This window comes from Glandiceps talaboti, chromosome 18 (assembly GCF_964340395.1).
Source record: "Glandiceps talaboti chromosome 18, keGlaTala1.1, whole genome shotgun sequence".
Taxonomy (NCBI): domain Eukaryota; kingdom Metazoa; phylum Hemichordata; class Enteropneusta; family Spengelidae; genus Glandiceps; species Glandiceps talaboti.
Window position 1 is genome coordinate 16,797,022 of NC_135566.1, and position 26,280 is coordinate 16,823,301.

The 26,280-nt window shown below is 35.8% G+C and overlaps 3 protein-coding genes across 3 annotated transcripts; 1 reads left to right on the forward strand and 2 right to left on the reverse strand.

Annotated features, from left to right (window-relative positions):
- Positions 1–3,536: 3,536 nt before the first annotated feature.
- Positions 3,537–6,716, reverse strand: LOC144449471 (peptidyl-tRNA hydrolase 2, mitochondrial-like). The gene is made up of 5 exons (XM_078140009.1): positions 6,522–6,716; positions 6,297–6,386; positions 5,038–5,159; positions 4,029–4,141; positions 3,537–3,646 (listed from the first exon to the last, which is right to left on the reverse strand). The coding sequence occupies exons 1-5, from the start codon at positions 6,654–6,656 to the stop codon at positions 3,597–3,599; spliced, it is 510 nt and encodes a 169-aa protein (XP_077996135.1). The 5' UTR covers positions 6,657–6,716; the 3' UTR covers positions 3,537–3,596.
- Positions 6,717–6,983: 267 nt separating this feature from the next.
- On the forward strand, positions 6,984–20,659 carry LOC144449393 (anaphase-promoting complex subunit 7-like). The gene is made up of 15 exons (XM_078139919.1): positions 6,984–7,106; positions 7,925–8,047; positions 9,326–9,496; positions 10,287–10,402; positions 11,309–11,422; positions 12,495–12,582; positions 12,761–12,856; positions 13,568–13,656; positions 14,148–14,262; positions 14,583–14,724; positions 15,572–15,717; positions 16,343–16,455; positions 17,334–17,450; positions 18,901–19,066; positions 19,802–20,659. The coding sequence occupies exons 1-15, from the start codon at positions 7,041–7,043 to the stop codon at positions 19,811–19,813; spliced, it is 1,674 nt and encodes a 557-aa protein (XP_077996045.1). The 5' UTR covers positions 6,984–7,040; the 3' UTR covers positions 19,814–20,659.
- Positions 20,660–24,436: 3,777 nt separating this feature from the next.
- On the reverse strand, positions 24,437–26,129 carry LOC144449528 (protein CutA homolog). Its single transcript, XM_078140072.1, has 2 exons — positions 25,925–26,129; positions 24,437–24,931 (listed from the first exon to the last, which is right to left on the reverse strand). Exons 1-2 carry the CDS (start codon positions 26,095–26,097, stop codon positions 24,676–24,678), a joined length of 429 nt encoding a protein of 142 aa, XP_077996198.1. The 5' UTR covers positions 26,098–26,129; the 3' UTR covers positions 24,437–24,675.
- Between the last annotated feature and the right edge of the window lie 151 nt (positions 26,130–26,280).

Genomic DNA, 26,280 nt, shown 5'->3' on the forward strand with positions numbered 1-26,280 from the left:
CGCTAGTATTGGACAAGAAGTGGCACCTCCTTAAAAAGAATAATTTCCCAGTGTTTTATGACAAAAAGTTGGTTGCACTCTCAACCAGTCAAAACATTCTACTTAGTGCTGACATTTTTTCTGATAAATTTTTTTAGACCTTGCAGATTTGTTTTAACCACATTTTGTTGACTGCTTGATATACTGTTGTGTGATTTAGCTCTTCATTTTTCCTCATGAGGGCGACCTCATGATATTTCTTTTGAAATGACTGCAAGGTCAGTAATTTGAATGGTGTAACCTTCAACACTGATCTGTGACTGACGTACTATGGCCGTATATATTATTTTCACTTTGAGGGTATTGTCAGGGTATGTGTCTTCAACAAAGACTTGTTTTCTCAACATTTTGTGTCAGTTTTATGTCACAGAACACTTTCATTTCATCATTGTGTGTGTGGCACACATTGACTCTTTTGTTGATATGTTTACTCATGAACACTAATACATTGTTACCACTAATTATAATACACAATGCATTACAATCACATGTACAACGGATTTCAAATAAACATTCTGTGGCTCTGTTTGATACAATCACACAGAAACCAATAAGAAACTACACATGCTACACTTTAAGATAGCAAGATTGAATGAATTACAGTTTCTTGCAACATTTTGTCGAAATGAAATGAACTGATATGCCACCATGCAGACATCAAAACATTGGCGCCTTCATGTCTGCGTCTTGTTGCAATATGTTGGTTTAAATCGTTGATTTCATTTCAGACTAAATGTAGCAATAAATTGTAATTTTGCTACTAAAGTGTAGCATGTGCAGTTTCTTGTTGGTTTCTGCGTGGTTGTATCAAACAGTCTCTCATGAACAGTATTTTGAAATCCATTGTGTGTATTTCGTTTTCAATCGGAATGAGTCAAGATGTGTGAAGAATTCTACTTATCTATCGATATTGGGTATACAGGATAAACATATGCATGTGACACACAGTTTCAGCCATGTTGTCGTATGAAATTGACAGTAAATGAATTCATCACATTTTCATTTTCTTTCATTGCCTATCTGTAGACCTGAAGGACTATTGCTACTACATTTCCACTCTCCTAACTGATATTTTGATTTTTTGAATTTTCGCTGTCCTACCAAGTCTACTCTGACTCCTATTTCCAGCTGGTCTTGAATGGCATCCCGCCATAGACATTTAAATCGTGCAGTCAGTATATGTAAATGTTTACCGTTCAAATTTGATTCAAATTTATGCTAATGTTTTACACAAGTTACGTGTATGCATGGCGTGGCGTAATACCAGCTCGAAATAGGAGTCGGAGTAGACTTGTGGACAGTGAAAATTCAAAATATCAGTTAGGATAGAGGAATAGTGTAGTAGTGATAGTCCTTCAAGTCTACAGGTAGGCTACTTTCAATAATACCATATACAGAATTTCAAATGCACTGTCTTGTACATAATAAACTTGGGTTTTACCTGTTTAAAACGTTTTCAAAGTTTTGTTTTATCTTTTTGATTTAAGAATACAAAACAAAAACTAGCAACAATTCTTATTATCTGAAATACAATTTTACCACCCTGGCTTGTCATCTAAATAACAATTTCTTTGTCATCACCGTGACATAAACTCCATATATATATTACTATAGATGTGTGAGAATATAAGTCCACCTTCTTGTTCTACTTTTGTTTCACTACTACTTTACAGTGCTATCACTATTTGAAGATCAAATATTAGAAGCAGAGTGGAAATTGTTGCAGCTATACTTAGCGTAACTGTAGGTACAACTTTTAGGAATCATGAATTAATGAACATTTTCATGTCAGCCATGGCCTACAGTATTTAACAGGGAAATAATTTATTCTTGTAAATATCAGCTCAAAGTGCAAACGGTCAGATTTTTAAACATTTCCAAAAAAAACTTTGGGGAGCAAATATTTTTGTGTTGGAAATTATTACTGATGTTCTTTACTTTATATGGGTGTAATGTTTGTTATGATTATCATGAATAAGGCATGTAAGATATGTGATGATTGGCCAGGTTTGAAGGGTCATGCTAGATGATTGGTCAGGTTTGAAGGGCCATGTTAAATGCTAGATGTTACATGATTGGTCAGGTTTGAAGGATCATGCTAGATGCTAGATGTTAGGTGATTGGTCAGGTTTGAAAGGGTCATGCTAGATGTTAGGTGATTGGTCAGATTAGAAAGGTGATGTGAAATGATTGGTTGGGACAGGAAGGAAAGGGGAAATCCAATCTCTTGTTTTTGCTTTTTTACAGGTCATTCATACATAATTTTCAAACAAACTAATTTAGAAATATAAACATGAAAACAATCCAAGAAACATCTCATATGAACGTGCATGATAAAAATGATGCAGGGATGCCGTACAATTTTTCCTTTTTGAGAACTACATTTGAAATTGGTGTGTCCAAATCCGTCTTAGATTCGATGTAGGTTTCATCAATGCAGGAGGATGGGATGGGTGTCTTACATATCTATAGATTAATAGCTGGTCTAAATATTTGAACACAGCACTTTCTGCAGCATGTTTCATTGTTGCATTTTATGTTTATTTTACTGCATTTTCACATATCATTTTTTTTGTCAGATTTCTTGTGCATTAATCTTCATTTTCATGAATATAATTCACAACATCAATGACAAATGGAAGAATGATGCGAAGCATGGAATAAATGCCATCACTATGGTAACCACTTCAGAATTACATTGCATGCGTCTGATTTGTGCATGGTTAGATGTGTACTAGCCGAGAGAATTGACTGGCTTGAAAGTGTCATTCACCAGCAGTCGGACACCCAAGTGTATGCTATAGTTGTGTATGCAAATCACATACCGACAGGTCAGATAAATACAGGATGTTCTGCTACTTAATTGATAAAAAATTTACTTCTAATGTGAGATATGGTTTCTGGTAGTATTTCAATGGTCTTTAATGTGTTTACCATCATGATTTTACATTACTTCAATCATACATAGTGGTGTGACTGCTACAGTTCTCATTGTAGTTAACATAACTGTTTGGGGTCACACTTGTGAGCGTTTGTTTAAAGGGGGAAGGGGATCTAGACAATGTTCGTTTGTTGAGCTTGTGCAACATAGTGTGATCGTCCCTAAGGGATTGCATCCTGCTGTGTGCTTTGGTTAAGAGTATGTGTAGGAGAATTTATACACATGGTACGTACAATAACAAACATTTTACACACTTTTTAATGTGTCTACTAGTATCACTGATAAAACAATATTCTGATCACAGGCAGCTCTAAATCACAGCTGCAGTAGAAGTAGTAGTAAATGTCCATCACATCAGTTTGAATTCCTTTGTAACCTTCAAGTTGCTATAGTATCTGGTCTAGCTGCTACATCTTGGGCTTACAAACTTTGCCACTGAGGGCGCTAGCAGACAAGCACAGCTAGCTCCAAGGTCTTACTACAAGACTAATGTAAATATTGTAATCAAAGTACACAATATATTTCTAGGAAAGATAATTTATTTTCATAAAGAAAGTACATCTCTTAAGTGCAAATTAAAACTGCAAATCAAAATTTATAAAATTATCAAATATGATTAATAGAGCTTCAAGTGACCTGTGACCTTGTCTATAAGATCTATTGGACCTGTAGGGAAATAAAACAGAAAAATTGCTTAAATTAATTTGCATAAACAGTAGCTGTAGACCTCCTTCAAGAACTGTTTTGGGCCCCGGTGTGTGTGTGTGTGGGGGGGGGGGGGGGGGGGGGGGTTAGATAATAAATGCAACAGCCAACATACCTGGCCCTACTGTAAGTGTAAGTACTGTTTTGGACCCTGGTGTAGGGGGTTGGATAATAATTACAACAGCCAACATACCTGGACCTACTAAGAACTGTTTTGGACCCTGGTGTAAGGGGGTTAGATAATAATTACAACAGCCAACATACCTGGGCCTATTACAAGAACTGTTTTGGGACCCAGTGTAGAGGGGTTAGATAATAAATACTAGTATAACAGCCAACATACCTGGACCTACTGCAAGTACTGTTTTGGACCCTGGTGCAATCTGTGTTCTTCCTGCATCTTGAATGATAGCTGTGATTAAGTTCAATGACCTTGCTTGTTGTAAAAGGCCAGTCCTAGTATGTACAAAAACAAAAAACAAACCGGATCTAGGAGTCAGAAAACATTACAAGGATATGCCATGTCAGGAAATAAAGGCATTTTGTAAATTTTTTGGTTCTGGAGAGTTATTTCATCACTTTCACATTACAAGAGATTGCTGAGAAAAACTGGTTGAAACCAGTTCCTCATTCATTGTTCTGTGTACACCCTTACAGTAGACATGGATTCCATTGAGAATCAGAAGTACATGCATACGCAATACCTGAACATAAATACCAATGATTGTTTTTATCGAAGGTAATAAGCACATCCTGAATCCTGAATATGTTTGTGTGTCACAAGCCTGCCAAGTCTCTGGGCTGAAATGCATATTACTTTTGTATGAAGCTAGTGTATGGGCAAAATGAAGTGTATTCATTGGACAGGCCAAGAGGAAATAACAAATGGAGCATATGAAAGTGATAGTATCGGTTACCCAGACTCCATCTGACATGCATCACACCAACAGTCCAGGGAATACAGAGTCAGTGATTTGAACCTAAGATAGCAACTGTGATTGGATTCTGACAGTTTTTTATTTAATGAAAATGACTCGAGTCCTAATTTTCATTTTCATCAACCCATCCATCCATGTACATAAGTCATGGCAAGTTACCATGGTACAAAATTTTTGAAATTGACCAAAATACTCTTAGCAAGACCATCAATGTGGTTTTATTACAGAGAGCATGCTACAGTGCCTCTTTGTCTTCGCACAGCCATCTTGTTTTAATTGCTGACACTGTTTTGCCACAGACTCTCTTGAGGCAGCAGAAGTCATGATCTAGGAAGTCTGGGTAACTCATACTAACGCGATTTGTACAGTCTACTGCAGTATGGTGAAAGACGGTAGTAATAATTTGAATCTTACAGGGTGTCTTCGTCTGGAGCCTTGACAACTACTTTTGGCTGTCCACTATACTCCCACTCTTTGAGCATATCAGGATTGACTCTGCCAAGTTTCTTGTATGCTGACACTGCGGCATGACTACACTGTCAAAGTAAAGATTCACAAACATATAAAAAGATAAGTTCATAGAAGCCAAATTAAAGACATTATCATGTATTAATTATATAGACTCGGGTCTGACACTGAGATATTTACGAAAAAAGGCAGTTCAGACTACTTTTTCTTTTGGCATGAAAGGATAACAAAACTTTGAAAAATCATCTCAATGAGTTCACAACGCTCGAGTAAAGAAAAGAGCTCTGTACAACATGATTTCCATCCAGCATGTAATCTATTCCAACTTATGCACTCAAGCGAGTGGTACTGTTCGATCAAATCAGGTTCTATTCACACCTTGTTTAGCTTTTACCCAACTGCAGTCTGCACTCTTAATGAATTAAATTAAGTTCTCTGATAGCACATCAATCTTGTGTTAGGAGTCCTTTACACTCTATGTTACTCTAAAATCAATACACATTTCATTACATATGTACCAGTGTATGTCTAATATATATATACATATATGTACACTGCAATTAAAACAATATATATATACATATATATATATATATATATATATATATATATATATATATATATATATATATATATATATATATATATATATATACATATATATATATATATATACATACATATATATATATACATATATATATACATACATACATATATATATATATATATATATATATATATATATATATATATATATATATATATATATATATAAACAATAAGTAAACATTTTTATTAAACAATTACTCTCAGAAAGAGTTGCCATTGTGTGATTTTACTACACAGAGGGCAAGTTGTGCCTCTCTGAACAACCATCTTTTCTTTCTTTCTTTTTTGGGGGAGGGGGGGGTATTCTTTCACAGAAGATGGTGAAAGGGTGCATGTATGTACTTCTCCTAGAACCTTCTACAGTACAACAACACATTGCACTGATGGTATAACTAGTTTGAAGTCATATTTTACTGATTTTTGAAACGGAGCAACAAAGAAAACTCATGTGACATCATGTGTTACCCCGGTCGGTTTTAATACTCAGAATCAGTTCAGGCTTGGAGTAATTATACTGACAGTCACTCCAAGATTCAGGTATCCATTGGGATAATCTTCACTTGCCATGCCCCCTCATAGTTCTGTACACTTACCTGTGCCGCCACTTTCCCTTTTCCCATTTTCAAATCTGTCCTAACAACCAATACCAATTTGCATTCTCCTGTCTCCCCCATGGTGGTTATCTGATGGTTAAAGTTACAGTACAAACTATTATGACGTGAATAGAGCGTACAGCTTACAGGATCAGTGTACATTTTGTACTTCTCGGGCGCGAATAAATGAAAGAACTTTTATTTTTAAATCGGAAGTCCACATACTTCTGTACCAGGCCCATTGACAGCCGACGTCACCAATCGGCTACCATATCGTCCACGGAGAAGCCATCCAAGTACAATACCACATCCAACTCCAGTCAAAAGACCGACAGATGGAATCGGTATGGTGTCTAACATTGTAAAACGGATTAACCACAGCACCAAAGCTCTGACGGACACCTCTGCGCCTTGTGGCCGATTGCGCGCAGGCATGGCACCATTTCCAAACTGTGGGTTCGTTATGTACTCTGATGAAGTATAGAGTGGTTTCTGAAATGTAAGATAATTATTTTCATGTTAAAACAACTGAATTGTCTAAAAGAAACCATTTTACGCTTTTATTTAATCTTTATCTGATTGTTTTAAATATTTACAGATAGCCATATTGCTTTGTCGAACACACAGTCTAAGAATATCACTTGCGCAAGCGCTGGAATCGCGCCTTATACTTGTTGACTTCATTCATTCATGCTCTGTGACTAGGTATTGATACTCGTTGTGTAGAATAACCAAACATCAGCAATGTCTCTCATTGAACAAGTTAAATTATTGCACGATGCAGGTCTCCATTCCAATATAAAGATAATGGTAAGTTCCACACTGTTTTTTAAGAACTAGAAATTAGAATCTGACAAATGACATTTCAAATTCTGACTGTCCTTGTACATATGCATGATGTACACTCATCTACACACACAAATCAACCAGCACAGGCATCGACTGTCAAATATCTGTATTACCAGAGCTATAATTTATATTCTAATTTATCATTAGTTTGTAAACTTCTCAGAACAGACCCCCCCCCCCCCCCATGTGATTGAAATGTAGTCAGTATTGTCAGTGTTTACAATGTAAAATTTCGGAGGGGAAGGGTAGTTAGACAATGTTTTACCATGAGTTTAACCACAGCATGGATCATCAGGCCTACCTCCATGACCAAAGCAATTAGCAATCTCTGTCATTGTACATGTGGGCTATACCCTCCCCAGTCCCTCTATGTATTACATAGAAAACTTTATATGGAATGCTCTTCCAGAACAAATGACAGGTTGATAATATCTCTAAGCCAATAGCACAAAGTTACATGTAATACAAATGATATTGCTGCACTGATAGCCAACGCAAAGTCTGTTGTTTTTCCTTGTTTCCTTTATATGTACTTTTTGTATAGTGTATAACTTTGTTTTTCAACAATAGGATTTCTGAATCTTTTATTTTATCGTTTGGTTTCAGTGATTTGTAACCTCGTGGTTTGTGTCTGTTATTGTTTTCTTTTTATAACTTGTACCTTTCACAAATCTTCTGAGAATTGTTACATATTAAACTGATGTGTCGAAAAATAGAATTGATAATGAGGGATTGCTAATTATGCAAAAGCAATGTTCTTGTCACTTGCTTACTTTTAGGCAAACTTAGTGTTATCAGCCAGTGAACATAATCCTGATGTTCTGACAATGCCACAAAAATATCAAGTTCAAGTGTGGTATGGTGATGCTTTATATGAAGAAGGAGACTGTCATAGAGCAGAGGTTAGTAATGAGTTGTCTATCTCAACAATAGATTCATAGATAGACATATAGATATATAGGTAGACTATAGATTTTGTCTAGCCAGGATCATTAATTCTTGGTACAGTCTACTGAAATAGTATTCTTATAATATGCTTTATTCATAGTACCGTGGCCACCGGCCTAACATACAGAAATCAATATACACAAAAAACTGCTAATGTAGAGGTTTGTTGTGACAATCAGCAATGGTACATACAAATCCACATAATGATACTTTTAATAGCAAATACAACCAAAATTACTTTGGCGTAAACAGAAAGCAACAAATACAAACTTTGCTAAACTATTCTGAGTATGAACATGATTTGTTCTCATCAAAGAATAAAATTTAAATTGCAAAGGAGGCTAAAAGAAATATTCTACCACCTGTGACCTAAGTGTGTCAAAAAATAACTACTATTCAATTTCTTTTTTGACACTGTAACTTCTGCTCCACGCACTACACATACATTACTGTTAGTCACACATGAGAATAAATCAACCATCTTGTTTTTTATTTTGATTCTGTGGCATGAGGTAAAATGTTATCAGATGTCAAGAATTGATATAATCTACTAAACTAACTCTTTTGACAAATATATCATCACTGAGAAGAATGAACATCGAAAAATTCATACATGATCCAGAACGTACAGGTTCTCATCTCATCTCTAAGATAGTGTTGTAACTATGTAAGTTAGTGAAGAGTTTGACAAAGTCTGTTGACCTTAACAGACCAAAAATGTAACTCTTGGTTTATTGTCAAAGGATTGTGTGATTATTTGTATTCTTTATGAGGGGTGCCTGTAGAACAGTGTTTATTCATTCATCAGATGATACAAATCAGGGTTATGATAGGGAGTCTAACACTATACACATCCCTAACCTACATGTAACTCTCTAGCTTGAATCAATTGTACAGTCAGTCTACTGTTCTACAAATCTGATTTATGCTAGGGAGTCTTATGCTATACACATCCCTAACCTAACTCCCTAGCTTGAATCAATTGTAGAATCAGTCTACCATTCTACAAATCTGGTTTATCCTAGGGAGTCTTGCACTATATACATATCGCTATTACCTAACTCCAACCCAAACTTCATAACTGGAATACAAATGTTTATCTACAGTATTGTACAGCCTATCCATAGACCCTACGTTGGTGGAGGGTCTATGGCCTATCCAACTCTTTTACATTCTTGCATTGTCAATTGATAACCAGGCTAGTAAAGAAAGGGTGATTTTTGTCATTCTAGATGGTTTATAAGAGAGCTTTGCAGATCAAAAGAGTTCTGAACAGAAGTCGTGTACGAGGTGTTCAAAGTACTAATACTACTGACCCAGATCTTCCCAATGAAGTCGATGTCAAGTATAGAATACATGAATGTCATTGTCGACTTAAACGACTCAAAGAAGCAGTGGGAGTGGTAAGATTATCTGTTCTTGTCTCAAAGTTTTCTTTCACTAAAATGATGTGAAGTAAGATAGCCAAAAACACCATCACCACTACCACCACCATCACCACCATCATCATCACACCATCATCATCACCGCCATCACCATCACCATTACCACCACCATCATCACAACCACCACTACTATCACCGCCACCACTACTACTACCGCTACCACCACTACCACCATCATCACTACCAGCACCATCACCACCGCTATCACCATCAGATTGCTATTCAACACATGACAGACTACAATGTCTAAAAACAGACAGGAGTTGAAACGCCAACTATTGATAATGCAATTTTGTAATGCTAAAAAGATTTAAATGCAAATGAAAAAATAGTTTTATCAACTGGCAAGAAACTTCAACATTAGGATACTAAGGACAGTGAGAGTACATGATGTACAGAATTGTAAATGTACCTTAATGTATTTTTATGCTTGTGTTTGAAATGGAAGTTGTTTTCTTTTACTTACAATGGAGTGTAGTGTTATATGATTTGAATGCTCTACTAAAGTATCATTCAGGTATTTTGTGTAGGATTTGACCCCTTAGTTGTGTGTCAATTCAAGTAAAATTCTATGATTTGACCCCCTAGTTAAGTGTCAATTCAGGTAGTATTCTGTAGTGTGAAGTCATTTTATAGTATTCCATGATGTGGCCCCCTAGTAAACAGTCAATTTGAAGGTAGTATTCTATGATTTGACCCCTTAGGAAAGTGTCAATTCAGATGGTCAGAATGATTGTTTTTGTTTCAGCTTGAAAGTATCCCAGCCAAACATAGAACACCGAAAGTAAACATGGCTTTAGCCAAACTGTACCAGAAAGCTGGACTGGACAGATCAGCCATCACATACTTCAGAGAAGTCCTCAAGTAAGTTATCATCACAACAAGGCTTGATTTTGTTGACTTTAGCAGAACTCATTACCATGAACTTCATTTATACTTAATTATTTCCCTAATTAGGGGAACAAGGCTGCTTTCATCCGAGCTGCTTTAGGGACGATTGCATAGTGTTGCACAAACTCAATAAACGAACTTTGTTCCTTTAGGACGAAACACCCTCCCCTCCCCCTAAACGAACATTCACAAGTGCGACATCAACGTGTTTATATATGATGTAAACCATTATGAAAATTGTAATGGTCATACCACTGCAATCAATGCAATGCAAAAACAGGATGGTAAACACATTGAAATAATACCGGAAACCCAGCACTGTATATCACCTTAGATGTAAATTTTAATCAACTTATCAACATCTCAGTAGTAAATATAAGAACCTGCTATCATTGAAGGTAAGAAAGTTTTCAAAATTTGTTTAGAAGTTTGAAAATGAAGTTCAACAATCACATTGATGCCAGACCTGCTCCACCCTTAAATGAATGAAGTTCGTTTATTGAGAAAATGAAATTCTTTGAAATCAGCCATAAACAGACCTACTTTTCACTGGGAAAACTGGGTTTGAAAACAAAGGAGATACTCCATTACATATATATAATGCTTGGATTGAATTTTTTCTTGAAAAAATTAATAGCAAAAGTTTAAAATCATTGTATGTCCAGAGTGATTTTCTTGACACTGCTAAAAAGAGAGTACAAAATGTACCTTTTATGTCAACCTGCAGAGCTGGTGTCTCATCAAATAACCAGATACCGACACCTTGTTGTTTAGTTCTATAGGATAGGTTGAGATATGCCTAGAAAAACTACCGGTATAATGATAATTTTACTTTCTTCAAATGTTATTGCAATCATAAAATGACATGATTTTACACAGGGAATGTCCAATGGCATTGGAGGCAGTGTTATGTTTATTATCACTGGGTGTTAAAGGAGCTGAAGTGGCCTCCCTAACTATGAGTAATTTACCAAATTTGTCCAACATAGAATGGTAAGTCATATTATATTTTTTATTTGTTTGTTTTTGTAAGTTTGTTTAAGATTTGCATCTAGTTAGGTGGTATCACATAAAAAAGAAGAAAAAAACCCAGTTATTCTTGTTGCCATACACCAAGTTGATTAGAACTTGAGTATTAGTACCAACACTGAAGTTTTGCTAATGATAGGTGTGGGAGTATTGGGTAATACTGTTGGTTGTGATGTTTGTGCAAAAGAGGTGTTCAGCTGAGAGAAGACATTACCCCGATCATATTTCATGTGTATGTAGAACCGTAGACCCTATGGTAGAAGTCATATAAGACGTGTTTCAGAGATTGTTCGTAAAGTTAAGAAACTCTAAATGCTATTCACAATCAATGGCCTGATTTTGTTTGAATAGTTTTATCACTTTCAAGTGCTTTCAGCAAATGAAACATTTCTGCCTGAATCCCAAAATATCTTGGTTTATGTGTATGGATAATATGGCAGACTGCAAAATACACTGGGCAGGAATCACTGTTTGTTCTACAAAAATACCCATAGATATGTTTATATATACAACTGCTGATATCAGACCATGGATGATTGGAACCTGTTACAAAAGGAAAGTAACAAATGAATTGGATTAATAACACTTGACACAGCATGTTGGAATAGCAGATGCTTGTACGTTGTGTATTACATTTCAGTTTTATGGCCTCTTTATGTTAGGAGGAAATGCAAGGGGGAACTTCTAATTTGTGTTTGTAAATGTGAAGTATTATGTAAAGAGGCCATACAGCTGTTCTTATTAATGTACTACAAGTCTTTGTACTTCCACCATGCTATGCCAAGTGTTATTAATCCAATTCAGTTGTTTACTTTCCCAGTTTGTAGCAACATGGAAGTATAACCCACTTCCATGGTAGCAAGTTTCAATCGTCCATAGTCTGATGTCGACAGTTGTAAAAGTTAGTAGATTGTAGATACAAATGATAAATGTTAGCCAAGAGACCATCTGGTTTGACATACTTGCAAACAACAGCCAAGTCTCATTACAGCACTAATAAGGGCATGACATAATTTCTGTTTTTATGGCTGTATAGGATGACATCACTGGTCAAAGGTCATGCTCATGCTGCCCTCAAGGACTACCACAAGGCAATTCAAGTATTCAAAGTACTAGAGTCTAAGGTATGTATGGAAAGGCTGTATTGGTCTCAGTGTATTTTGATAGTCTATGACTACATGTATACTAAAATGAATGCAATGGTTTTACATTATTGTGATCGACCATTTTCAATTTGATTCTTTTATGTTTAACATGAAAAGTTCTATTTATCCCACCTGTTGTTATTTTGATTTCCTATAGAGCATCCTAAGAGATAGTACGGAATTACTTCATAGTCTTGCCGATGCTCACTTCCTGGCAGGTGATCTAAAAAATGCCATGCAGGTCTACACCAGAGTAAGTGATAGCTTCTTTTACAACCTCATTCCTATCCTAAGCCATCTAAACCTCATATCCAGCTGTCTAACTCTATCCCTATATCCAGCCCTCTAACTTTACCACTGTATCTGGCCATCTAACCCCTGTACCAGCCATCCTACCCCATCCCTGCAGTCTGCTAAATCCTACCCCTGTAACCCCATTCCTGTATCCAGCTATCTAAACCCCACCCCTGTACCAAGCCGTCTAACCACACTCCAGTAAGTGGTCATCTACCTCCACCCCTTCATTCCATAATCTTTACCTCGACCATACGTCCAATAATTTTACCCCACACTTGTATATAGCCATCCATTCCACATCCCGGTATCCAGTCATCTGACCCACAACCCTGCATCTACATGTAGCTGTCTAAAGCCTGGCCCCATCACTGTATGACTGCCCAACCTACATGTAACCCCCACCCCTATATCCAGACATCACATTTGTCAGACCTCATGCTGACAATGTTAATGACCAAGTCTCATGCCCATTTGAGTATTGTTTCACATCTTTTGTGGGTACACTCACCCATAGTTGAAAAAAAAAATCTTAAAATTTTAATAACAGAAGTGCAGTGTCTATTATCTTCAGCTCAAGTGTAAGACTTTAATTGTAAACCCTGTTATATGACATTTAGTGTTGAATCTTATGATATTAGTGTCTAATCTTCTAACTGTTTGATTATAGCTGCATTCATTGGATCCTTTCTGGACCCGTGGTATGGATATTTATGCCTACCTTCTAGCTGAAGAAAAAGAAATCAAAGAGTTAGAAACGTGAGTATAGCCATACTAATTGCTGAAGAAGGGCATATTGTAAATATCCTGATAACTTAGTCAGACTGATCCATGCAAACAGGCCAATCTGTTTAAAAATCATTATACCATGCATGAGCCAAGTTCAACAAAAACTATGGAATGTATACTTTGGTCGTTCTACGTCATGACATCATGCATCTGTGTCACACCAATGTGTGTCTCCATCACTGGTTCTGCTGTTTTCGAAATATCAGTCAAAATGTTCAAAATTGTTCTTTCCCGATTTTTCTTTGATATTACTGGTGCTGGTATAATTATCTTATCCTCCAATATTTTTCTTCATTCAGTCTGAAAATACTGATGACCTAAGGGTTGTCACTACTCATCTAGCGACTTGTAGTGACAAAGGCCCCTTAGGTCATGAGTATTTTCCTTGGCTGAACGAAGAAAAACAGATTAAAGAATGCCACTTTTGTTTCAATAACCTTTATATCTATCTCTCTCTACAGTTTGTCAACAACTTTGATGTCTATCTCAGAGAATGGAGTAGAAATGTGGATAGCTATGGGCTACTACTGTGCTGTTACTAAGAAACCAACCAGGGCAGTCTATCTAGCACAAAAGGTATGAGATCTGTCTGTGTCAATAATCAGCTAGTACATCCAAAGTGCTATTAACTATACAAGAAGAAACAGTATCACCAGTTGTCATGTTACTATATCAACTTGGGACAAGGGTCAAGTTGTCACCTGCTGTCGACGGTCAACTGGGGTTAAGGGTCAAGTTGTCACCTAGTGTCAAGGGTCATGTTGGAAATTAGGGTCAAGATACAAATTGCCATCATCCAGGGTCAAGATAAAAGACTTGTCAAGGTTCATGTTGTCACCATTTTACTTCCATTCTCAGTGCATACCTATCTTTTATCCTATTTTCTGTTATTGCAGGCTTTCATGATTGACAATCGATGTGCACAGTCTGTGATCCTTAAGGGTAATGTATTGAAAGATACCAATAAAATCTCAGAAGCCATCCTTCATTTTAGAGAAGCTGTCAGAATAGCACCACATCGATTTGAAGGTCATAAAGGTAATTATAGTATTGCTGTCTGACAATATGGGGGGGGGGGGTCATAAAGGTAACAGCATTGCTGTCTTGACAATACTAAATTTTACATCAATTGTCAGTGTAAGAATACAGGGGGAGGGGGGTCATAAAGGTAACAGCATTGCTGTCTTGACAATACTAAATTTTACATCAATTGTCAGTGTAAGAATACAGGGGGAGGGGGGTCATAAAGGTAACAGCATTGTTGTCTTGACAATACTAAATTTTACATCAAATGTCAGTGTAAGAATATAGGGGGGGTCATAAAGGTAACAGCATTGGCAATACTAAATTTTATATCAAATGTCGTAAAGGTAACAGCATTGCCATAAATACATCACATGTCAGTATAAGATTTGCATCAGATGAAGTGTCAAAATTGTTCTCAATTACTTCAACAACTTTGAGATTTATTAGAAGTAGACACTAAAGATATACCATGCACAAGCCATAAATATGAAATTTATACCCTGTTATTTCAACATACACCTATGTCACATCAATGCTTGTCTACATCACTGGTTCTACTGTGTTGAAATATGAGTCAAAACATTCAAAATTGTCATTACTTACCACAATTTTTCTTTGATATTACTGCCGATGGTATAATGTTATTCCGCAATATTGTTCTTCATTCAGCTGGAAAATACTAGTGACCTAAGGGTTGTCACTACTTGTCTAGCGACTTGTAGTGACAAAGGCCCCTTAAGTCACTCATATTTTCCCTGGCTGAACGAAGAAAATAGTTGGGAATAACATCTTATTAACTCCCTTCAAGCATTGAGAATGACCTTCACCTCTCTGTTTTTGTGTCCACGTACTGATATAGGTTTGGTAGACTGTCTAATGATGGCACATCGACCTAAGGAAGCTATAACCACAGCTGGCAATGCTTGTAGAATTTTAGGCAACACTCCTAGGTCTCTCACCTTACTCTCTTCAGTCTTTGCTACAGAATCGTTGGCAATTGATAAGGTAGGAAACAACAAAATTGTTCTCCAAGTACACAGAAAAGAAATATTTAAAAAGAAAATTAAATCAACTTTTTGGAAAAAAATGCAAAACTGTCAAGCTGATTTTGAATGCGTTTGCTGCTGAAAGGAAAGGAATATAACATCAGTAAATTATAGTTAAAGGCCTTGGTCTGATTAGGACGAAAATTTGTATTTGAAACACAGGCCAGTCAGAAAAAAAGTGTCCGGAACAAGCAACTGATTCCCAGTAAACAGCTTCATAAGAACAAAAGTAATTTAGTTGTATATCAAAGAACATTACTAAAACAAGTAAATGATTCTATTTTAATCCACATTTCTGTATTGATAAGATTGTTCTTTGATCGTTTCACATGTTGTTGTCATGCCAACCAAATATGACCACTTTGACCATGACCAAACTTTTGAACAACCAATCAATTAAGTCTTGTGTGTTATCAAAACTGGGTATAATAGCTCTGCCAGAAAACCATGTAATCAAGTATTGTTACGATAATTTTTCCCGCAAAAACAAACTCTAAATATTGAATTGAAAGTCTTGCAATAAGCAATTTGCAGTGGTGTCTTCAATAATTACAATCAATTTTGCCAACTGTTTTTTTCTCCAGGCTAAAAATTTACTAGAGAAGGCTTTAAATATGGATCCATCTCATCTTGATGCTGTATATGTGATGGGTGAAATACTTGGAAAGGAACAGAAGTACGACAAAGCTATAGAACTGTAAGTAACTCTATCTTGTCTTGAAATATCTAGATATGTCATGAAATATTAAATAGGCCATTCCAGACTGCAAACAGGAAATTGAGAATACAGCGCCCTCATTCAAATTGGGGGTATCATCACCTCGTAGTACCGTTTCTTAAGAGCTTTGTCCCTTGGTATTCTGTAGAAGTGTAAATCAGGGATGTTTTTCGTATTGTTCAGACATTGAGGAAAGCAGCAGTGCTCTATGATTAACCGAGTAACCTATTACCATGTATACCCACAAGGTACACACAGACAGGAAGTAGAGTGCCACCATGGTAAATTTTGGAAAGGCCTATTGGTAATTGTTTGAATTCTTTGTTGACACCATGACTTCTGTTACATGTGCTACACAGAACTGTTGGTACACATGAAAATAAGGCCAAATAAAAAAAAGGTGTGTTTCCAATAACCCAACCTCTAATGTAAGCCACCAACCCTAAACATTTTTACATCCAAAAAGTAGTTAGAAAATAAATTGAATATTTAAAAAAAAAAAAAATTTTAATTTTAATTTAATTTAATTATATTTTTTTAAATATTTTTTTTCTAAATTTAAAAAACAACACCTTATCAGAAGTTGCCAAGGAAGGCCTACATGTCACTTCTGCCTAAGGTCAGATCAATGACAAATCCATACTGAAAAATGAAAACAAAGTATATAATTTTATTACTTTCATGTAAACCACATGGTCACGCCAATAGCTTGACCTCGAACACATGCTTGACAACCGTTGTTAGGCATATTTGCATATCTTGCGAGAAGGAAAATGGCTTATTAGTTAATTCTCATATTGTACCTAAAGTTTATAAAACCACTTACATAATTTTTTAAATTTTTTTATTTTACGTAGGTTACGAAACCAATTACGATCACAGAGTACATGTCGATTACACCAGATGTTGGGAGATTATCTAGCAGCAACCAATGACCACCAAGAAGCTTTAGATCAATACAGTATAGCACTCAGGTATAACACTTGTAATTATTACATATATACCAGAGATTACTTGCACACCGGTGCGCTTGCATACTAGTGGTATTTGCACTGCAGTGCAGTACCGAAAACATTATTGCATACCTGCATGCAAATTATATGCAAATGAGGATGCGATCATTCGTTCTACATAGAAGCATGTGATCGCAGTGTCATTTTCATAGAAATTTGTTTCAGATAAACCATGGAAGTTTCACCCACATATACATGGTTGATAAGATATATAATAATAACAGAACCCCATGCCACGTGAGTTCAAGTGTGGGTTCTCAGGGGTATTTGCACTCGTGCTGCAAGTGTGTTCTGCTGCACTTTCACTTGCTACACTCGGGAAAGTACTGCCACAGAGAACGCTGCAAGCACTCATGCAAATACCATGAGTACACCACACTTGCACTCATGCTCATCATGGGGTTCTGTCATATACCTATCGGTAATTATCTAACGTAATTGTCAAATTCCATTTTTGAAAGAAAGTCAGTGAATGATAATTGTTTTAAAGTGAAATTGTCTTCAAATAGTTCTGAAAAAAAATAAAAACAAACAGTAATGGATATATGACATCGCTCATTATAATAATAATAATAATAATAAAGCGATTTTATAATGTGCCTGTTCTCCAAAGAGCTCAAGGCAGAACTACTAACAAAATGAGAGGATACAGAGAAACAATTTGAAAACATGGAAGGATGTAGAATTTACACCTATGAAAATAAAGTTTTCACTAAATCAAAGTGATAACAAATGATTAACATGTTAATGGAATTAAATAAAAAATTTGACCCAACAGTTATCAACATATTTGTCATACATGGTTTATTTAAAATCATCCTGTGGAATCTGTAGAATACTGAGTACACATCCAAAAATGGATTTTCACATACACAGATACATAGATACTGAAGCTGATAGCAACTTAGTAATTATGAGTGTGTTGAACAAGAGGCCATTGCAGCCTGCAAACAGGAAATTGAGAATACAGCGCCCTCGCTCAAATTGGGGGTATCATCACCTCATAGTACTGTTCTTAAGAACTTTGTCCCTTGGTATTCTGTAGAAGTGTAGATCAGGGATGTTTTTTGTATTGTTCTGACATCGAGGAAAGCAGCAGTGCTCTATGATTAACCAAGTAGCCTATACTATGTATACCCCCAAGGTACACACAGACAGGAAGTAGAGCACCACCATGGCAAATTTTTGAAACTCCTATTGACATGACATCCAGGGTTTGTAACCACTGTTTGAAAACTGTACAGCTTGTGATAGGCAAATTCGGTAGTTTGTTAGAATTCAGTTGTGCCACTCAAAATAACAGCAAGTCCAGTGGGATAGACTGTGATAACTTCATACCTGGTTGATCGATGGAGAACATTGATAAATAAATCATTACCATAACAATTGACTTTTCCCCATTGTTAAACAGTATGGATCCAACAAATAGGAAAGCTATGGAAGGTTTACAGAAAGTAGAACAAGCGACGGATGGTCTTGAAGGTAGTGCTGACGACGACTTAGATGCTATGGAAGAAAGTGCTGAAGAAGCTGAAATGGAACCTAGTGATACAGATGTAGAATGGCCTGATCAAGAGGTATGTCTGAAATAGATTGTATAATACATAGTGTAAACAATTCTGTATTCTGTGACGATCACAATTTATTACTCTTTGCATGATGGCAGTGGTATGTGACATTATCTAAGGTTGATTTGCATCTGATGCAGCAATCATAATTTGGATTCATTCTAGGTAGGATTTCCCTCAATTATGTTTGTGTGTATGTGTCTCTGTGTGTGTGTGTGTGTGTGTGTGTGTGTGTGTGTGTGTGTGTGTGTGTGTGTGTGTGTGTGTGGTGTGGGGGGACATTAAACTGTTTATGTGTGTCGTTATCAATGTGTAATGTTTGTGTGTGTGTACATATATGTATGTATGTACGTACGTACGTACGTATGTATGTATGTATGTATGTGTGTATGTATGTCTGTCTGCCTGTATGTATGTATGTATGTATGTATGAATGTAATGTAATGTATGTACATATAATGAATGTATGTATGTATGTATGTATGTATGTATGTACGTACATATGTACATATGTATGTATGTACGTACGTACGTACGTACGTACGTACGTACGTACGTACATACGTACGTACGTATGTATGTATGTATGTATGTATGTATGTATGTATGTATGTATGTATGTATGTATGTCTGTATGTGGTGAACTAATAATTGCTTACAAATAACACATTTTGAACAGCAGTATTATCATCTATATAACTTTGATTTCTACTTACCCAATATTGTATTTCTTTATTTTACCAGTGGTTCAACTGACAGCGGTAGATAACTGTATTTTACAGTTTTGACAACACTGCCAAAGTACTTCTATTGACGTCTACTCAGACGGTTTACTTGGTCATCCAGTGTATCAGATGTATTCAACACCTTTAGAATACGTTACAAGCCATGGACATTACCTAATGCTTGATAATGAAGCATTGTGAAATATTTGTAATTCAAGAGAGACAAAATGAACTATCTGCCTATGTTATCTCTGAGAATCTTCACAATTGTCACTGTTATTATATTATTATAATACTATTCCTGTCAATGGGCCGGGTGAAATGCTTGCTATGTGTACAGGTCGGTTGAAACGCTCATCCTTTCTACTGACTAGATGAATACTCATTCTGTATAGAAGCTGAATGAAACGCTAGTCCTGTATACTTGGATGAAATGCTTGTACTATCTACAGGCTGGATGGAATACATGTCCTGTCTACGGGCCTGGTGAAACACTCGTCTTTCTACTAGATGAAATGCCCATTCTGTATACTAGCTGAATGAAACACTATTCAGATGAAACGCTGACACTATCTACTGGCTGGATGGAATACATGTCCTGTCTACGGGCCCGGTGAAACGCTCGTCTTTCTACTAGATGAAATGCCCATTCTGTATACTGGCTGAATGAAATGTTTGTCCTGTCTACTCAGATGAAACGCTGACACTATCTACTGGCTGGCTGGATGGAATACTTGTCCTGTCCATAAACTGTATATGTTCATACTATTTACCGACTGGATGAAATGTTCGTCCTGTCTACAGGCTGGGTGAAATGCTTGACATGTCTACTCAGATGAAATGTGCGTACTATCTACTGGCTGGATGGAATACTTGTCCTGTTTATGAACTGTATATACTTAAACTTTAACCATCTAATCTTACCGATAGCCATACTTGTATGTAAGTTACTATATTAGACTCAGTACATCAGCCTTGAAATGTAGATTTATAATGTGGCGCTAGCTATCAGTCATTTTCATAATTTCTTACTTCAAATCCAAGAATCAGTAAGTTGCTAGTCCCTGTCCTGGACACTAAGAATTTTGTATATAAGTTATATTTCTGATGAAATGTGTGCATAATTAACTTGAAGTTTCATTTGTGGTAGGTGAAATTCCATTTTTTGTGGAATTGAATGAAAACATTTGAGTTTCTAGAAAAAAAGCCTTGTCTCTCAGTTAAAAGATTGTTTTTCTACACTTTTTTGATAGCGCAATTCGTTAATTCTGTTTGTGTATTACATGTAATGTTTAGAAATATCGTGCAGGATTTCAAAGTTCATAAATAAAAATATTTAATAGATATTGCACTGGTGTGTATTTCCACTGTGGTACAAATATAATCTCCTTAGTATGTACCCATGTTCAGATACAGTGAAAGCATACCGTTTCATCACTTGCACACATGACAGCGCCATCAAACTGATAATAACAACCTTGTTTTTGTGTTAGCTCGATACAAATCAGACAGCGCCCCCAAACTGGTAACAGAGATTACTTTGTTACTTTTGTTTTTGTGCAGTACTAAAATCTCAGATTCATGTGATTTGTGTGGCTGTCTTTCAAGAGAAATTGTATGCATAGCTCAGATTACAAGTGTGCTATGTATGAACAAATTTGTAACAACCTTGTATTTACTTATGACGGTCATACAAATTCAAGTACTGGGGGTCTACTGTACTTTATATCCTTGGCATTATATCTGTATTGTTTATACTTCACAAGTATCTCTTTACCAATCACGTTTCTTTAAATCAGTATTCTACTTGCATCTTAGACAAAGAAATGTATCTTACATTTACCTTGCCAGTTTACAGCATAGACTAAGATACGTCGTGACGTTTCGCCCTCACCGGCCTCCTCTCAGTGTTAGGGGTTGGCCGATGTTTGAGGGCGCCCCATCACGGCGTACCTTACAGACTATTTTCAGCAGTGTCAAGATACACCGTTAGCCCTCGTAATCTCTGCTTGTCTTGACTGTTCTCAAAAAGTTAAGTAGCTACAGCCCAAAAGTCATTGTCAAAAACCAGTGTGTTAAAGTTATGTAATCATATGTAAATAACATGTAAATTATCACATGTCCACTACATGTGTATGATGATTCATTGCCTACACTTAGCAGTGTACATTTGCATAATTTGCTCATGAATAATAATAGCCTGATGAGTTTTCATGGTTGAAGGGACTGCACACAGTCATCGACAAGGCTATTGAGTGAAGATTTTCAATTTGTTATTAGCAGTTTTGACAATGTAATCAAGACAAGCAGAGAAGACGAGGGCTAGGGAGGTACTACCAGCCAACGATGTACATATATCTCGACAGTGCAGTAAACAGGCTAACATTTGCCAAATGTTGCCAGCTACTATTTTAAGTTTAAAAAAGAGAGATCACTATTAAAGCGAAAAACAATACCTTGCACATTTTTACTTACTTTTCTGTGGTTTCTTTTTTCTGGCACTTATATATTGTTCATAAATATTATTCTAAAGTGATGGAATGATACAACTTGATTTCTGTGAAATATTCTATCAAAGTCTGATGTACATTTTTTGAATGTTTCTTTTGGTATATTTCTATTTTATGTAATTAAGAGTACAAAAAACAGCCACACTAGTTTTCCAAAATACGCAATCTTTTTTCATCCTCTCTACTTGATTTATCCAGCTGACAACAGTGTTACGTTAGAATGCACCTCTGGGACAAATTTCCCTGAAACTTCTTCAATTTTCTCAACTTAACATATGAAAGTTTGTTCCTGATCCCTTTGAAATAACTGAAATAACAAAATTTTGGGGTTCACTGTCTTGTTTTCAAGAAATTTTCAATCTTTCATTTTCCCGTAGTGTATTTGGTGGCCATATTGGATTCTAAAATGACGTGATTTTGACCACAATTTCAAAAATCTGTATGGTGACCCCCTGACATTTTTTTATTAATTTTACCTGAGGATAGGCCCAAAGGGTGAGTCTTCTTGATCACAGTGACACCAAAAGTTTAAAGAGTTTATTTCTGAGGTGCATTTTACAAAATATATTTATGATCATAGTATTCACTGAATCACAGTCAGAATTCTGTACGTCTTCTGTTACTTTAGTGTGTAAGGTACGCCATGACGGGGCACCCTCACACATCATAGGTTGATGCAGGCAAAGCGACACGATACAGTCTACTGTTACTGTAACAAAAACAATTCTGTAACATTAATATCTGTGGAATGTTTAACCTTCAAGTTGATTTTCTTATTTAAAATTACAAATATTAAAGTTTCACGTAAACGTTTCTTTTGTGTATGGCTTGATGTCAATGATGAAATACTGTTGTAGTACTGTTAATGATAAACTTACAGGTACACTACATGAGTGAATATTTTGAGAATGGCAAAAAAAAAATTACCATGATTTTTGAAAATTTATTCAAATTAAAGGGGCGTATGCTGTAACTTGATATTTTTGATGGATCCAATCTCCTGTGAATGCAAGTCAAACTTTACATGTAAACCATTGTGATGTCCAAGGTTATCTACACTTTACAGTACATGTCAGAAAAGATATATTAAAGCTACACTAGCTGTAACAGAAGCAATGTATTCACAGAAAATTGTTAAAATGTTAGGCCTTGTATATGTTTATTTGTGGTTGATTTAATCCAAAAAGAGTATCGTAACCAGTTGAAATCATGATTATGTAGGGGTGTTGATTTTGTGGTGTGGACCTAAAAACCTAAAAAATCAATTTGATTGAATTTATTGTACCATATAATGTGTGTACAGCTACACAAATATGTTTACCCATAGATGACTCAATACTGTTCAGGGTGTATGATATTATGAGTCAGTCGTAATCAGTTTAAAAAAATGTAAGTTGCAGCTAGTGCAGCTTTAATAAGCTTTGCCCCTGAACCACTTGAGCTGCTGAGGTATCTTATATTGCTATGGAAACTGTGCTATCGGCAAACTTACATAGCCCCCCCCCCCCCCCCCAAACTAAAACTATTATTGCATGTGGTAGATTACACAAGTGGGTGATAGCAGTGCCTTGGTTATGTGGATATAATCACTCTGTAATCAAGATAGTGTATTAAAACACTGAATGAGATTGAATGTGGTGTCACTCCAGTGTTTTTTTAGCTAAGGGCTGTGAACCCCCGGTAACAGGAAGGAAGGGGGAAATCTGGTATCACTGGCATAATTTCCCATAATATTGGTGGGGACCCTGGTAAAATTACAGGGGAAGTCAAGTAGATTTTACCAAATTTCGTGCAGGGTCTATGATTTTACTCACATACCACCCTTTAACAAAAACACTACACTCATGAAAAACTTGCTATCCAAGATACATCCCGTTGTTTACTGTGAGTTAAATTAAAGTAATGTCTACTGATAGTTTATATCAACATGCCGTGATAATTGTTTTAGTTCATACTGTGGTAGCTTGTCGATAAACAATCTGCCATTGCACCGGCTGTTGCTTGCATAACTCAGTCGATTGACATTGTAACACTTTTCCCATACCATGAATTTCTACAAACACACAAAATCGTCAAAAGTATTCAACGATTGATTTCTTTTATTAAAATCTTTCAGCAAATGAAATAGTACTATAGTATTGGATGTAGTTTTTCATCCATAATATTATGTTATGACCAAAAACAAGTCTGAGACAAGATGAGGTGTATTTTGTAACTAATAACTTATAACTTATAACTTATAACTATAACTTATGCAATATGTATCTTTATCAGATACATAACTTGTGTTTATGTCATACTAAGTTTACTACATGGTTCAGGCAAGTATGGCAGGTTGCAGTAACATTAGGTATTCTGTCAGAAGTATGCATATAGTACATGTTCAGGAGGGTACGCTGTCACTAATCCACTGCAGGTAAGGTGGATTTCCCTGGTCTATCTGTACACTTATCACCTCGGCTACATCATATGGATGATTTTCCCTCACGTAGGCAGATACTTCCGGGATTTTTGCAGTGCGTGTTTTAATCATCATGAGGACTTCACTGTCTTCTTCCACTTTGCCTTGCCACTTGTAGACGGATGTCAGACCAGGAATGATGTTAACACATGCAACCAAATCTTTTTCTACTAATCCCCTGCCAAATAAGAAAAAAAATGTACCTTTATATTCTTGGATCACTATACTATCTGATCAGTGAAGCCCTAAGAATGAAATGAATTCTTTCATTCAGGACCAAATTTTTCTGTACATCTGCTAAACAACTTTTTCCACTGCCAAATTGTAATCCTGGGTATTTGCTTTTTGTTCGCATAACACATTTTCATGTAGTGAAACTTGGCAATTTGTTTCATGCTGTTATAAAACTGAGATTTTTTTACCTTTGCTAGACTATAGAAAGTTGTGATCAGATAAATAGTGTGCATGCAGTACAATGTTGAACAATAATGACAGTCCGAGAGGGTTTATTTATCTAACAATAATGATGGTCCTAGGGGGTTTATTTATCTAACAATAATCATGGAAGTATAACTTGATTACGGTCCTAGTTTTTGTATCTTAGATGACAGCATTTGATTGGTTCTAAGTACTTTCATAAAGATTTTGACATTCCAAAAATTTGAACAATTACATCTTTCATGTGCCAAGTTTATGTATTGTATATATGTATGTATGTATGTATGTATGTATGTATGTATGTATGTATGTATGTATGTATGTATGTATGTACATACGTACGTACGTACATACATACATACATACATTATACATACATGAATACATACATACATACATACATACATACATACATACATACATACATACATACATACATACATACATACATACATACATACATACATACATACATACATACATACATACATACATACATTATTTCTATGTTTACTACACAACATATATGCTATAACAAGATTTACATGTAAAGTTACATTTCTGGCCTTTCCTTTACTTAATTTCTTAGTTTCAGCACATACAGTGATGTATTGGATGGCAAGAGAAAATTGCATCTCCTTTCCATTACTAGTAGTACTAATACTTGTCTCTTTTATTTTTAATTAATCATGGATCTATTATAGATTAGATCTATTAATCAATTAATTAATACCTCGCAAGTTTGGTTGCCACATCTTTGTCTGGACAAGTAACGAAAGCAGCAGAATGAAGTCCTTTCACCTGTTCGGTTGCCATGGTGCAGAAAAATCTCCTAGAAGCAAACCACAGTAAAGACATAGAAGTAAGAGCCAAGATGATGTGCTTTGTATAGCTCAACGTGGTCATCCGTATATGCCTTTCTGCCTAATGCCTTTACACTTGCAGCACACAAGTCTTAAATTCATTAGTCAGTAATCCTCAGAACATATCTTCGAAATCAAACTAATATTCAATTACATCAAAATGTCAACGAAATATTAAATAATGTATTTCGTAAATAATAATTTTGTATCATTGAAGTACAAGACA